At 39.2% G+C, this 14,288-nt stretch overlaps 1 protein-coding gene across 4 annotated transcripts in view; it reads right to left on the bottom strand.

Annotated features, from left to right (window-relative positions):
* Positions 1 to 1,081: 1,081 nt before the first annotated feature.
* The window catches only part of LOC122667524, an 85,471-nt gene continuing 72,264 nt past the window's right edge, over positions 1,082 to 14,288 (bottom strand). Inside the window, exons 8-14 of one of the 4 annotated variants that reach the window (XM_043863822.1) lie at positions 6,274 to 6,372; positions 4,705 to 4,863; positions 4,541 to 4,601; positions 4,382 to 4,458; positions 3,596 to 3,634; positions 2,670 to 2,855; positions 1,082 to 1,712 (exon numbers count right to left, since the gene is read on the bottom strand). In XM_043863822.1, coding sequence (XP_043719757.1) covers positions 1,278 to 1,712; positions 2,670 to 2,855; positions 3,596 to 3,634; positions 4,382 to 4,458; positions 4,541 to 4,601; positions 4,705 to 4,863; positions 6,274 to 6,372 — 1,056 coding nt within the window. In that variant the 3' untranslated portion in view covers positions 1,082 to 1,277. The remainder of the gene's footprint in view (positions 1,713 to 2,669; positions 2,856 to 3,595; positions 3,635 to 4,381; positions 4,459 to 4,540; positions 4,602 to 4,704; positions 4,864 to 6,273; positions 6,373 to 14,288) is intronic. The other 3 variants (XM_043863823.1, XM_043863824.1, XM_043863825.1) reach the window with 3 other exon arrangements.

Here is a 14,288-nt window from a genome sequence, read left to right as displayed (position 1 = left end):
ACATTTAACTTTACAATTTGGTAAGAGGTTTCCCATTCTACTCAAATCATACAAATTTACCTATTCTGTGTATTTGGTTGCGCCGGATATTTTCAAAATGACAGAGTGGTGACTCAAATGTAACATTTTAGCCCCAAGCTCATTCATGATCCTCTCTACATACACTCATTAATTGTCACAGAGTAGGTTGCATGAAACCAAAATTTTGTGGATAGGTATGGATTAGAAGGCAGACCTCAACGCAATGGTAAAGTAGCTCCATTGCAACCTAGTGCTCATTGATTGAGTTGGGAACTAACTTCTCCGCAAAACAGAAATAAGGGGCTGCGTACATTATGACCCTTTCCAAACCCCGCATTGGTGCGAGCCTTGTGCACTGAGTATGCCCTTTTATAGACCCATGAATTCAAGAATCAGAATCGGAATCTGATTGAGGCCGATCCCAATTTTAGCCGATCTGGCTCGAACAATCCCCTTCCAAAATATATGGTTAGGGAATCTTTCTTCCGATTCTGATCAATTCCTAACCAATTCCCGGATCCGATCGAAATTGGTCAAAACCGATCCAGCTCCCAATTCCACTCGTTAAAACCATGGGTAATACCTAAGTTCCTTTCTTTATGTCAAGTTTCACTCAAAGAGAGTGTTTTACGTGGCAAAATAAAGCATTAATTAAAAACTAGCTAATAGAAACATGCCATAAATGTACTATACATATATCAAATTTAGTAACTCATCTCATTCTCATTGTTATGGTTCCCTATGCATAGGTTTTCCCTGGTTTCACAACAACCCTGGTTCAATCCAATTTCCTGTTTGGTTCACCCACCATCCTAGGTTCACAACCCCCCCCCCCCTAAGGTTTTTGTATGTTCCAAAATACCCTCCTGATACCCATTCTTGTCCTCTCCCGCCCCCCCGGTGAATGGGATCGGGTGGAGGAAAACTGTCCTTTTTTTTTTGTTTGGTGGTCTCTACAGATAGATGTTTATAAAGGATTCATCACTCCAAAGGTCACAATGTCTGATCACTGCAATAAACTATTTAGAGAACCCACAAGTTTACAACAATGGAATGTGGATTGATGGAATAGACAATTTGAATCATCAATAGAATAAATAAATAAATATGATTCCCACATACACAGATTGCACACCTCACATCTTAATTTTCTTCACTATACCCTAATATCAACAGCTAATCACATCTTCACAATTTTTCCTTTCAATGAATACATCATTTTTTTTATGACACATCTGCACCATTTTTTCAATTCATCAATTGTTCCTAAAGAAGTTCAAACCCCATTTCTGTGTCAATCCATCTATAATATTGCTGGTAGGGTTTCTCTCCACCGTCAAGGTGGCTCGTGTACCACCTGACATATCCACATCTTTTGCTGGGCTCTCACTTGTGGGCGACTTCTGCTTGCTCAATGACATTTCACTATTAGCAGAAGTTCCCATGCTTCCAACTGTGGGATCACTTGCATCAAGTGAAGGGTTTTCATGTACCAAATCCTGGCTGTTTGTTGCAGAAATGGAACTGTCATCCGTCGTTGAGAGCCTAGAGGGCTCTGTAGTGGAAGAAGTTTCAGGGTTGTCCTGTGAAGATTCAGGTGAACCGGTGCCGACATTGGATGATTGTTCCTCCTCGTGAGGGTGCCTGATCTCCATGTCTTTTAAAGACTCTATAACTGCTGCCATAAGCATCTGCATCATTTTTGAACATTCAGCAGAGTCAAAGAGGAAGAAGTCCATCCATAGTTGCTAAAAATTTATTTTCTATTAGGGGCGCTGTTCTCTGTGCCGCAGCGCAGCCTGCGCCCAGGCACATGGGGGTGGGCGCAATGACCATCCTGCCCCCCTGCACAGGCTGCCCATGTGCCTGGGCGCAGGCTGCGCTGCGGCACAGAGAACATTCTCCCTTTCAATTATTAAAATAGAAAATGCAACCGTGAGTAAGATACAGTGTCAATAGAACTGTACTATCTATCAGGAAGGGCGGAAGCAACACCACTTGTTTTAGTAGTCTGAGGCATCTCTGAGGGGCAGCCCCTGAATAGATTCAGGAGAAGTGATAAACATAAGCAGTTATCTGTTCAGTGAATCCCCATGCAACCTGTGCATCCTTGCCTTCTAGGTAGACTATCTTGCAATTAAGAAAAAAAATGGGATGTGGCCATAGATTGAATGGTCAGGGGATCTTTATCCCCTGCGGTTCCCTGCCCGGTACAGTTCCTGCAATTCCTCTCATAGGGGGCAGAAATGACCATCTTACCCCCTGCCCAAACACACTGACCGGGTGGGGTCCACCCGCTTCTTATTAGATGCACAAGGAAACTGTACTGGGCAGAGAACCGCAGGTGATAATTTTCCAATGGTCAGGACTTAGGAAGCATAATCCCACCATGTTGATTTGGAAGCAAGGAGAACTCCTAGTCTGGTCCGTGAACCTTTTTCACTCTTTGGAGAATGAGTTGGAGATATTAAAAGTTTAATAACTAAAACACCCCAAGGGGTTAGCTCAGTTGGTATTTTTGCAAAGATCAACACCTCACAATCAAGAGGTCACGAGTTCAACTCTCATTGGGGCCCTACCTATCCAAAAAAACAAGTTTAATAACTAAAACATAGGACCGGAAAACTCAAAAATTGCAAGGAACTCACCCTTTCTTCCTCTTCAGTGTTGCATGGGAAATCTGCTATATTGTCAAGTGGGTACTCCACATACTCGTCATCATTATCATCAATCGTGGTTGGGACATGTGGACCATAGAGATCACCACTGGAGAATTCGAAGTTAATTAGTCCAGAAGATGATGAGGCAGGCTCCTTTTTAGTTCCTTCCTTCTGCCATAAGAAATGATTAGGTCTTAATGGTAGTTTTAACTACAGATGATCAGGCAGCTCACCCATGACACATCAAACCCAAATCATCTATACACTTCTTTAATATCCCCTTCCCTGCCCCCATCAAGATATAGAACTGAGTCACTGACTATCCAAAGGCAAAGGGTCAAGAAACTCAACGCCAATATTCCTGAACAACTTGGAGCGGGGCCTTCTATTCACATTATCACGGATACAAAAATAATGGAAAAAAAAAATGGATCAATTTTCAGCTGCTCCTATCGGAAATAGGGTTCACTACAGATTTGCACTATACCACATGGTTTCATAAAATCTGTACAATTTCCCGATCTAATCGAGAAGGTTTTACATATTAAAAAAAAAAAAAAATCGAAACCATTTTAATATAAAAATTAAACCATGCAGTAAGGGAGGAAAAAAGGAATCAATGGAGAATTAGGAGCAATACAATCATCATTGTTTTTGTGCAACAGCCCATCTAATAGGGGTGCTTCACTGATTAAAAAATGGATTGATGTATTTGTTGGCTCACCATTTCGATGATGTCCAACACCACCATATTTTTATTATATATTGTAACAGTTTTCCAAATTACTGGCTTAGGTGTCACAGTCATACATGCGATTCGGTAGTTGCCGTGCAAAACTGAGAACAAAAGAGTGGGTGGTGGTGGGAGGAAAAAGCATCCTTGGAAAAAACTGAGAAAACATAGTAACAAATACCTCTTCAGATTGTTCTTTGCAGGGAATATCAGAAGGGACCTGGCAGTTTCAAGTAGAAACAAGTATACGGTAAGTTCGATAAATATTAGATATGGAAACAGAACTACACAATATTTATTACTAAGGATATTTTGTAACAATGTCCAGACTCACAACTTCAATCAGATGCATCAGTCATAAATAAATTACATGACTAGGTGCTTACATATCCCATGATGTATGTACCTTGTTTGACCTTGAGCAGCCATACAAATGGGTGGCAGGCCTAAACATAACCACCAAGCCACCATACACCAACTGCTTCCTCCAAGACTTTGGATTAGCTAATCCTAGGATGAAAGGGCAAAGCATCAAGTTGGGCATCCCTCAAAGTGACTGGAACCAACAGCCCTTTTCCCTTTCTTTCTCTCCCCCCATCCATCCATTAAAAAGATTTCAAAAAGAGAGTAAAGAAAAAACACCTGCTAAACCTGACCCATTTCTAGACCTGGGTTGGTTAGTCCCAAACATAAGTTTATTTAGGGAATTACAAATAACTGTTTTCAACAATAACAAAGTCACAGAATTAGACGGGTAGCCCCATCTATCCAACGTTTCAATATAAGTAATATTTTTCAACGTGAAGGTGAGTGAATTCATTTTTTTGTTGAATACTCATAATAAGCAATAGGATCCATGTGATATTAAACTGCTGGAGGATCATTTAACTTAAAACTGAATCCCCAATATGTCTGTGTGCATGCATTTGAGTGTACTGACAAATCTCAAGCCAAACTACTTGCTGACCTCTGTCCGACTCATGGGTCTTATGGCACGAAGTTGTTTAATGGCTTCTTCTGTGCTGTTTGCTGCTGATCCTGCATCTAGTAGCCAATCAATTGGAGAACAGAAAAGGTTCTAAATGAGGGTACAACAGAAACCATTTTTGTGATATAAGGGCCATGCCTGAAGTTTTGGAAAAACTCTGGTCTGTATATCCCATTTCATGCATTGCAGTCCAACTACCCTGTACATGAATTTTTCAACTAAAAAATTAGGAATTGGTACCCAACATCTAGCAGTTCCAATAGAATAAAAACCCATAACTAGATGGTGGAGTATTCGTCTACCTTGCTAAAGTAATCATGCGTGGCCCCAAAATAGTTTCTCTCTAATGCTTCCTTCGGAGGTTGCAAAACATTATGAAAGAAGATAGCTATAGAATCAAAGTAGAATTGAGGGCGTGGGGAATTGTGATCTCCCTCGAATTTAATGATATTTTTGTCTCCCTGTCGAGTAAAATGAGTTGAAATTCAATATCATTGCAACAAATATATGAACAGAGGTGAAAGATGTAGCAAGCAATTTTTTTTTTCCTGGTTGTAAGTTGAAATGGAGGCATCTCCCTTTTCCTTCGATTATTGTACTTTTATCATCTACCAATTGAAAGAAAAGAAAAAACCAGCCTAACATTTACTGTTAGTTCATACAAAATTTGAAAGACAAGATGCATGGCACAATACCATTACATCCTTTGCAACCTCTCCATCATTATATTCAAAATCATCCAACAAACCAGGAGATCTCCTACATGTGGTGGTTTTTGACCATGTCCTACAAGGGACTAAGTTAGCATTTTACTGAATTTCCAAGGAAAAAGCATCATCCAACAATTGACATTTCCCCCTTGGTTAATATGTTATAGATATAGACATTTTTATCAGCAAGACAGCAGCACACCATAGTTTTGTGGTCAAACAATAAACTTGGGGATATACTAAATAGGACTCGAGGAGTGTTGATCACCAAGGTGCCAAACCCACTTCTTAAGGACCATGTGTTCTCTGAAGTTTCCAACATGAGTCTCTTTGCTTTTGTGTGTGTGCATGTGTCTGTTTTGGACAAAGAAGTTTCTTGTTTGTGATTGTACCAGAGGTTTGCATTTTTACCTCATAATACAACTCAACTGCATACCATTTATCTATCTCATACAAAATGATTGAGAAGAGTTTCACATGAGTGGAATTCAACTCTTAAAACTACGACAAAGCTAGTTATAAAATTACTCACAAGTTAAAATACTTATGAATTCACTAGCCAGTACAGTACAATTAACAGGAAATAATGATTCTAAATGCATATCACTGGAAAAAGGAAAATTTTCAGGTAACCTTAGTAAAAAATATATATATGTAAAATCTTCCTTTTACATGATTTTTTACATGAAAACAAATGAAGCCCATGTAGTGATGGTTCAGTTAGAAACTAGGTATGGATCGATTCTAGTAAAGGAACAAGGATTAACAGCTAGGGAAAGAAGAAGGAGAAGAGAAGGACAAAGAAGGAGAGTTGGGAAAAATGTGGGTGAGTGAGAATAGACTCCACTCACCTATCTTTGTTCATTAACAGCTTCTTGAAATTACATATACCTCCCTGGGGAGGTAAAAGATAAAAAGAACAAAAGATAAAATTACAACTTAACATGACTTATAATAAGCCAGTGACAAAAGTACCCCTAACAACATAAACTCTAACGGGTTTTGATTAGGTGTAATGATTCATCTCTCTCATAAGAATGTAAATGAATAGAACGATACTAGCAGTTAATAAATATATGTAAACAAATGAGTGATGCAAATTCAGATGGTAAGTTGGAAAATCTTTCCAAAACTTTTACCAGAAATTCTTAATGTGCTTACCACATAAGCCTCATATATGCGATCAGAATGCTCAGGGAGAATAAAATCATCATCGATGGCATGACCAAGTAAAACCGGGACAAAGCAAGACTTTGCTACCTAATAAAAATAAGATACCAAAAGGACTTTCATCAGCAAAATAGATACAGAAAAAGATAAAGACTAAACAGGATATGATGAACATCCTTTAGTTTCTTGTTAATAGGAAATGACTTTTGTTACATTCAAATAATCTCTTTCAAATAAGTAGGTTCAAGATTCATTGCAAAGTAAGCTAAAGCCTCCATGAGATGTAAGGAAATGTTAAAGGTTTTCTTTGGGGGAGGGGGTTGTGACATAAGCTGGGGACCACATTTTCAGAAGAACATGTTATAAAAAAAAGTTTCCATGGTTTTGAGAGTAAAACGCTCTTCCAAAATTATTTCTAGCCACTAGAGTGCTATCTTTTTTTGTTCCTTTTTATTTTTTATTCCTTCTATTTTTTCTTTTAGTTTATCTGCATAATTAAGGATGCAAGAAAAGAAAAAGATAAAGCACAAACCTCATTGAAGTGGACTCAAAGCCAAAAATTAAGGTACTATAAAAAGGAGAAGACTGTATCACAGGATACAGCTTCGCTTATCCAAGTAGTTCCTGAATCTAAAAACTTCAAAGGATTCCCAAGTAACTTGGAGCAACTTCAATGGATAATTGCTGGTTCTTAAGTTGTACTATGCAGGAGATCCCTCAGTTATAGTCCAATTATGCCTGATCTTCTTGGTACCAGTCTTTTATGTATTGGGGAGTTATGAAGCCAAACCATCATCAATCCAAGAAGCCAAGGGAATGACTAAAACTGTGAAAAGCAAAGAAATATGAGGGAAAGATGCTTAGGAGAATTTTCATTTCAAAGCAGTAGTTTTAGTAGGGGCCAGTGCCAGTGCGATGGTAAAAGCTTTGGCTGCCAGCATAAAGACGTGGGTTCAAGTCAGAGGGTGACCACTTCATGCAAAAATTTTTGAAAGATAGGACCCTAATCCACCCCTCCGAGGACCCGGCAAAACCAGGATTTGCACTGTGTTATGGCTCTTTTATTTTGTTTCTAATTTAGACATTTGTTATTTCATGTCTAGTAGTACGAGTTCAATAATTCCTCCTTTCACTTGTTTTTTGGAATCCTGCTTATAGTCATAGTGTAAAGCAATATAAAGACTGGGGGAGTGTGAACTACTTTGGGGTTGTACTTTTTATTAAACGTTAACAGAAAACTATTGAATATTGAGAAGGAAAATTTTCTACTTCAACATTGTGTTTAATGTTTCTGATTTGTTTGCGTCCAACTGAATAGAAGTTCACTAATTATGACCTTTTTTCCGCCTCTTGGATGATTTGGTTAGATTTTTTCTGTTGCTGCAATTTAAATCTGAATTTGGTTTCCTACACATCATGTTGAAGCTAATACTTAATCTGTTTTGAGTAAAATATTATTGATTTATAGTGTTGAACCAAGTGGTAAATAAAGTTTCATTTATTGTGCAATTTTAAGTGGTTAAGCATACAAACAGTGCTGGGCAACTAAGCTCAACACCTTAAAGATATTATTTCAAGAAGTGAAGATTAAAAGATACTTTATGGACAAGAATGATAATTTACATTTAGAATCCTTAAATGTGCATTTTAATGTAGCAAAGTTCAGTTTTAAGGCATCATTTGATTTCTAGATCATCAACCTGACTGGTTTCTGCTGTTTTCTGAAAAACAGTTAGCTAGGTTCTTCTGACTTTTTGCTGATTTTTTGTTTTTGCTGTCCATCCTGAATCATCACGGGATAACCATCAACCACACAGCCAGTGTGGTCAGATGATTCACTACTAGATTTGGCCCATCAAAGAACAATCCTGATGGAAGAACTTAAGGCCTGTGTCAGTCTAGTGAAAGGCAAAAGCCACGTCGTAAATCTGACCACTACCAACACTCAACAAAAGGATTTCAAAGGCAATCCTTACCTCAGTGTAGAATCCTCATCCCATCTAACCTGGGAAAGAAGAGATAAATGATGCAAACGAATTTCATATGCTCGATTTGAAAGATTACATTCAAACTTGGAAGCACATGAAAGAAATGACAAAGTGGAGAAATTTCCCTTCCAAAATTCCATTAATTTGGTATGACAGTAAAAACAGTGTAAAGATGAAACAAGAGCCTTTGTGATGGATTGTCATAACTAGAGATCACCATCTCACAATACCATAATCTGAAAATTTAGATGCAAGAGCACTCCATTTTAACAAAATAACGGCCACTGAGAAATGCAACTCCTGTGAGAAAAGCATCCTCTTAAGATAACAGGAGGAAATGTGGAAAGGTTTTAAAGGGAAGCACAACTCACAAAACTGAGCAAGCAGACTTAATTTGAATCAATATTGAGATTTTGAGAAGAATCTGCTTCACAAAACTGATCCAGGAGTTCCAGGAGGCTGTTATGACTTATGATGATGGATCATGGAAATGTTTTCAGGGAATACTTTGGACAAGGAAAAGAATTTGAAATTAATCTTGCTGAATGTGTGCCAATCATAATACATGTGATGGTATCCCAGGAAAACTGGCTTTGCAAGATACTTTTTTTGCAGGACAAATATGTCAGGACTTGAACCTGCCGATTATGGTTCTAATAAGTTTAAATTGTCCACTACTTTTGATCCAGGAGAGTCCCCTGCATTGATTCCACTCCCAAGCATGGGAAGTCAAGTTGTGGAGGTGATTCCAAGTAAGCATACGGCTCAAAGTCATGTGCTTGACTCCTCTGACTCTTCCTCAGTCACTTTATTAGCACTTGCACTGCACTGACTAAAACTGAAAAATTATAAAAAGAAAGTTAAATATACGATGGTTTGCACCTTAGGGTACAAGTCCCGAATTTTTTTCCTTACGACCCATTTTGGTGACCATTAAATAATGTCTCCCCCCACCAAACAAAATTACTTTATAACTGTAGAAATAAGTGCATGGCTTGATTGATCAATGAGATCAGTCAAGCTCTCTATTTATAATAATAATAATAATAAAAGAGATTACAAAGGGAAACACTGTTCACGACACTGTTCACTTGAACAGTATCACAGCCCAAATATACTCTAATTCTAAATAGTTAAATAGAGCTAGAATAGAACTAGGAAAGGGAAAATAACTAAAATAGAAATAACACCCCATGGGTCGATCTTATATCATGGATCCACCCATGTCACACGTAATACCCAAATACCCATATTCCAACACTCCCCCTCAAGTTGGTGCGTAGATATCAGTCATGCCCAACTTGCACATTAGAGGTTGAAAAACTTTTCCACTTAAGCCTTTGGTGAACACATCAGCCAACTGTTCCCCAGATTGCACATAAGGAACACAAACCGTCTCATTATCCAGATTCTCCTTGATAAAATGACGATCAATTTCAATATGTTTCGTCTTATCATACTGCACTGGATTATGGGCAATGCTTATTGCTGATTTACTGTCGCAGTAGAGTCGCATAGGCAGAGTAATAGGAATACTCAAATCTTGTAACAAAATCTTGAGCTACAATAGTTCACAAATACTAAGAGCCATAGCTCTAAATTCAGCCTCTGCACTAGAACGGGCCACCACTGTTTGCTTCTTGCTGCGCCATGTGACACAATTTCCACCCACAAATGTACAGCAACCTGTGGTGGATTTTCGATCATGGGAACCAGCCCAATCTAAGTCAGTGTAGGCCTCAATTTGTAGATGATCATTACGAGAGAATAATACTCCTTTACCAGGAGCCGACTTCAAGTATCTCAAAATCCTGAATACTGCTTCCAGATGATTAGACCGGGAATCATGCATAAATTGACTGATAAGACTCACAGCATAGGCAATATCAGGCCTAGTGTGAGATAAATAAATTAGTCGCCCAACTAGCCTCTGATATCTCCCTTTGTCCACTGGTTCACCATCAGTGTCTCGGAAACGAGCATTTGCCTCAATGGGAGTATCCACAGGAGAACAGCCTAACATGCCAGTTTCAGAAAGAAGATCTAGAGTATACTTGCGTTGAGATAAGAACAGCCCTTGAGAAGAATGGGCCACTTCAATCCCTAGAAAATAGCGAAGTATGCCTAGATCCTTAATCTCAAATTCCTTGGCCAAATAATTCTTCAACTTGGAAATTTCAGCAGGGTTATTTCCAGTTACAATTATATCATCGACATATACTAGGAGGAGAGTAATAATGCTGCCTGATGTCTTGATAAATAAAGTGTGATCTGCATTGCTTTGTTTATAACCAAATGTCAACATCGCTGTCTGAAAACGACCAAACCATGCACGTGGTGATTGTTTCAGACCATACAACGCACGCTTAAGTTTACAAACCTTACCATGAGTTGCAGCAGATGAGAACCCAGGAGGGACATCCATATATACCTCTTCCTCTAATTCACCATGGAGGAAGGCATTTTTAACATCAAGCTGCTGGAGACTCCATCCTAAGTTCACAGCACAAGAGAGAATTACCCTGATAGTGTTCATTTTGGCAACAGGTGCAAAAGTCTCCAAATAATCTATCCCATATGTCTGAGTAAATCCGCGAGCAACCAGCCTTGCTTTAAAACGATCAACAGTTCCATCAACTTTTTGTTTAATTACAAAGACCTACTTGCAGCCAACAGTCTTCTTTTGTGGTGGAAGTGTGACAAGATCCCATGTACCACTCTTCTTTAGAGCTAGCATTTCTTCGATCATGGCCTCCTTCCACCTAGTATCTGCAAATGCCTCCTGCCAAGTCTGTGGTATGGAAACAGAGGATAAAGAGGAAACATAAGCATGAAATGATGGGGATAAAGATTCATACGAAACAACCTGTGATATTGGATGTTGCGTACAAGACCTTTTTCCCTTTCTAAGAGCAATGGGTAGATCAAGTGATGGATCAGAAGTAATAGGAGAAGTAGCAGCATCTAAAGGATTAGAAATATTACCAGAGGAGGTGTCATTCGATCCTGGGTCAGAGGACAACTCTTGGTCTGGTAATGCTGTAGTGGTGGGCTGTTGTTGCCCTTTTTTTCTTTCGATAATACTGCTGTGTTAAATCTTTCACTGGCTGTACCTGCTGCTCCCCTTGAACATCATTATCTAAAGGTACATGATAGTCATCAATAGGTTCATGTAGAGGAGGAATGGGAATCGGCACTTCTTCTAGAGTAGGAATGGACTCCCCCTGAAGAGGTGCCGAAGATGGAAAGAAAGCCATGGCCTCATGAAAAACGACATCCATGGAAACAAAAACACGACGAGATGTAGGATGATAACATTTATACCCTTTTTGGGTGGGAGAATAACCAATGAAAATACAGTGGAGACCGCGGGGATCAAGTTTGCCATGGGCATAGTGGTTTCGTACAAAACAAACACACCCAAAATTTTTGGGAGGAATAATACAAGAAGAAGACCCCTTCAAAAGATCAAGAGGAGATTTATAGTCAAGTACCCAAGAGGGCATCCTATTGATAAGATAAGTAGCTGTTAAAACAGCCTCTCCCCAGAAATGAGAAGGAACATGCATTTCAAACATAATAGAGCAAGCTACATCAAGAAGATGTCTATTTTTGCGTTCAGCCACTCCATTTTGGGGTGGAGTGTCAACGCAACTGGTTTGATGAAAAATACCCTGAGTAGCACGAAATAATTGAAAGGCTCCATCTAAATATTCACGACCATTGACACTCCTGAGAGTTTGAATGGTAGCTTGAAACTGAGTTTGAACCATGCTATAAAAGGCTTTAAAACAGGAAAAAACTTCACTCTTGTGTCGCATTAAGTAAACCCAAGTGGTGCGTGTGTGGCAATCAATAAAGGTGACAAACCACTTAAAGCCAGAAATAGAAGAGGTACGTGAGGGACCCCAGACATCAGAATGAATCATAGAAAAAGGCTTAGAACATCTTTTATTTGAACTAGAATAAACAGAACGAGTTTGTTTTGCAAAAACACGAGCCTCACATAATAAAGAGTGAGGGTTACAATGCTGAAATAAAACAGGAAAAATCTTAGCTAAGGTTCCTGAAGGTGGATGGCCCAGTCGACGATGCCATCGGTGTAATTCAGATAAATGATGTTCAGCAGAAGTAGCAGTAAGAGCCTGGCCAGACATAGTAACAGCATTAGAGATAAGATCATCGTCAAACAAGTAGAGACCACCACGCATTTTACCAGTTCCAATTGTTCTCCCTGTCCCCAAGTCCTGAAAGACACAATGTGAAGGATAAAAAATAGCTTTGCAATTGAGATCAGATGTCAAACTACTGATAGAAAGCAAATTAGAAGTTAACTTAGAAACATGTAAAACAGAGGACAAAGATAAAGAAGGAGAACAATGGATGGCTCCCTTCCCTGAGACAGAGGAAAGAGAACCATCGGCTATTTTAATTTTATCTTTGCCTGAACAGGGAGAATAACGAAAAAATAAATTGGATTGACCAGTCATGTGTTCAGTGGCTCCGGAATCGATTATCCAAGGATGAGATAATGCCGAAGCACAATGACCAGCAAAAGAAATACTTGGTTTGGAGAAAACAAGGTTCAATTTGGAAGAGGGAACCACAGTCGAGGTAGAGGCAGGTGCAGATGAAGAGGCGAAGGTAGTCATCATACGACGAAAGGCAGTAAGTTCCTCTGCAGAAAATGTGGTAGTAGGGGCTGTTTCAGTAGCTTCAGAAAGATGGGCCTGTGTGCCACCACGCCCACAGCCATAGCCATGGCCTCGACCACAACCACCACTACGACCATCAGAAGAGTCAGATGGCTGACCATGTAACTTCCAGCAAAAATCCACAGTATGTCGTTCCTTTCCAAATGAGTACATTTAAGAGGTTCCTTCTCAGATGAGGAACGTGTACTAGCACTAGAAGAGCTACCTCTAGAAGAAATTAAAGCAGATCCCTCTGGCTGTGTAGTTGGTAACATGGTGGAACGACGAATATCTTCCAATTGTATCATAGAGTAGGCTTGCTCCAAAGTGGGAAAAAGTTAACGACTCAGAACTTGAGACCGAAGCTGATCATATTCCACATTAAGGCTAGTCAAGAAAGTGTATACTCTGAATTTATCCTCCCTAAGCTGAAATTTGGTAATATCAGAAGGACAATCAAGCTGAAAGTTATCATAATAGTCAAGCTCTTGCCACAGGCTACGGAGTTCACAGTAGTATTCAGATAAAGTAAGTTCACCCTGTTTGGTTGCATGGATTTTTCGTTGAATATCATAAACTTGTGCATCATTCCCTACCGGGAATAGGTACCTTTAAGCGACTTTCCAAATTTTTGCATGAATCAAGTAGTGTATAGCCACGGGCAATGGATGGAGTCATTGCACTGAGAAGAAAAGCCATAACAAGAGAGTTGCTGGAACTCCACTTGTCTTGTAATGTACCAGCTTCACTTGGTTTGACAGTGGTACCGTATATATATCCCTTATAGCCCCTTGAATCAATGGAAAGAAACATTTGTGTAGACCAAAGTAAATAATTAGTGCCATCGAGCTTTATCGGGCTGACTGGAAATGAGGGATAATCATGATGGGTCCCTTGTGTAGAAGATTGGCCACTGTTGGTGGTAGCAGTGGATGCAGCTGAATTAGGCATACTGAGAGAACTTCAGTAACCGAGAAGTGCAGGAAATTGCAGAATATTCTGCAATAGGTAAATAGGCAGCAGTTCTTCAAAATAAACTTTGCAGGTTGTATAAATAAACAACTACAGTGTTGTCAAACAAAGAGAAGCTGCAGATTTGTATACAGGAAAAAAATCTGCAGGTCTTCAAAAAAATACTGCACTCGTGCAAAAAAATCTGCAGATCTTCAACAAAAAAGCTGCTGCAGGTCTTCAAAAAATTGCAGGTCTTCAAAAAATTACAGATCTTTAATAAAAAACTGCTGCAGGTGTTTTAAAACAGTTGCAGGTCTTCAAAAAAAGAGGAAAGGAGTCTGCAGATCTTCGCACAATATGGATTTGCAGG

The sequence above is a fragment of the Telopea speciosissima genome, chromosome 7 (genome assembly GCF_018873765.1).
Source record: "Telopea speciosissima isolate NSW1024214 ecotype Mountain lineage chromosome 7, Tspe_v1, whole genome shotgun sequence".
Taxonomy (NCBI): domain Eukaryota; kingdom Viridiplantae; phylum Streptophyta; class Magnoliopsida; order Proteales; family Proteaceae; genus Telopea; species Telopea speciosissima.
The sequence above is the reverse complement of the archived record's forward strand: the minus strand, read 5'-3'. Positions and strand labels throughout refer to the sequence as shown.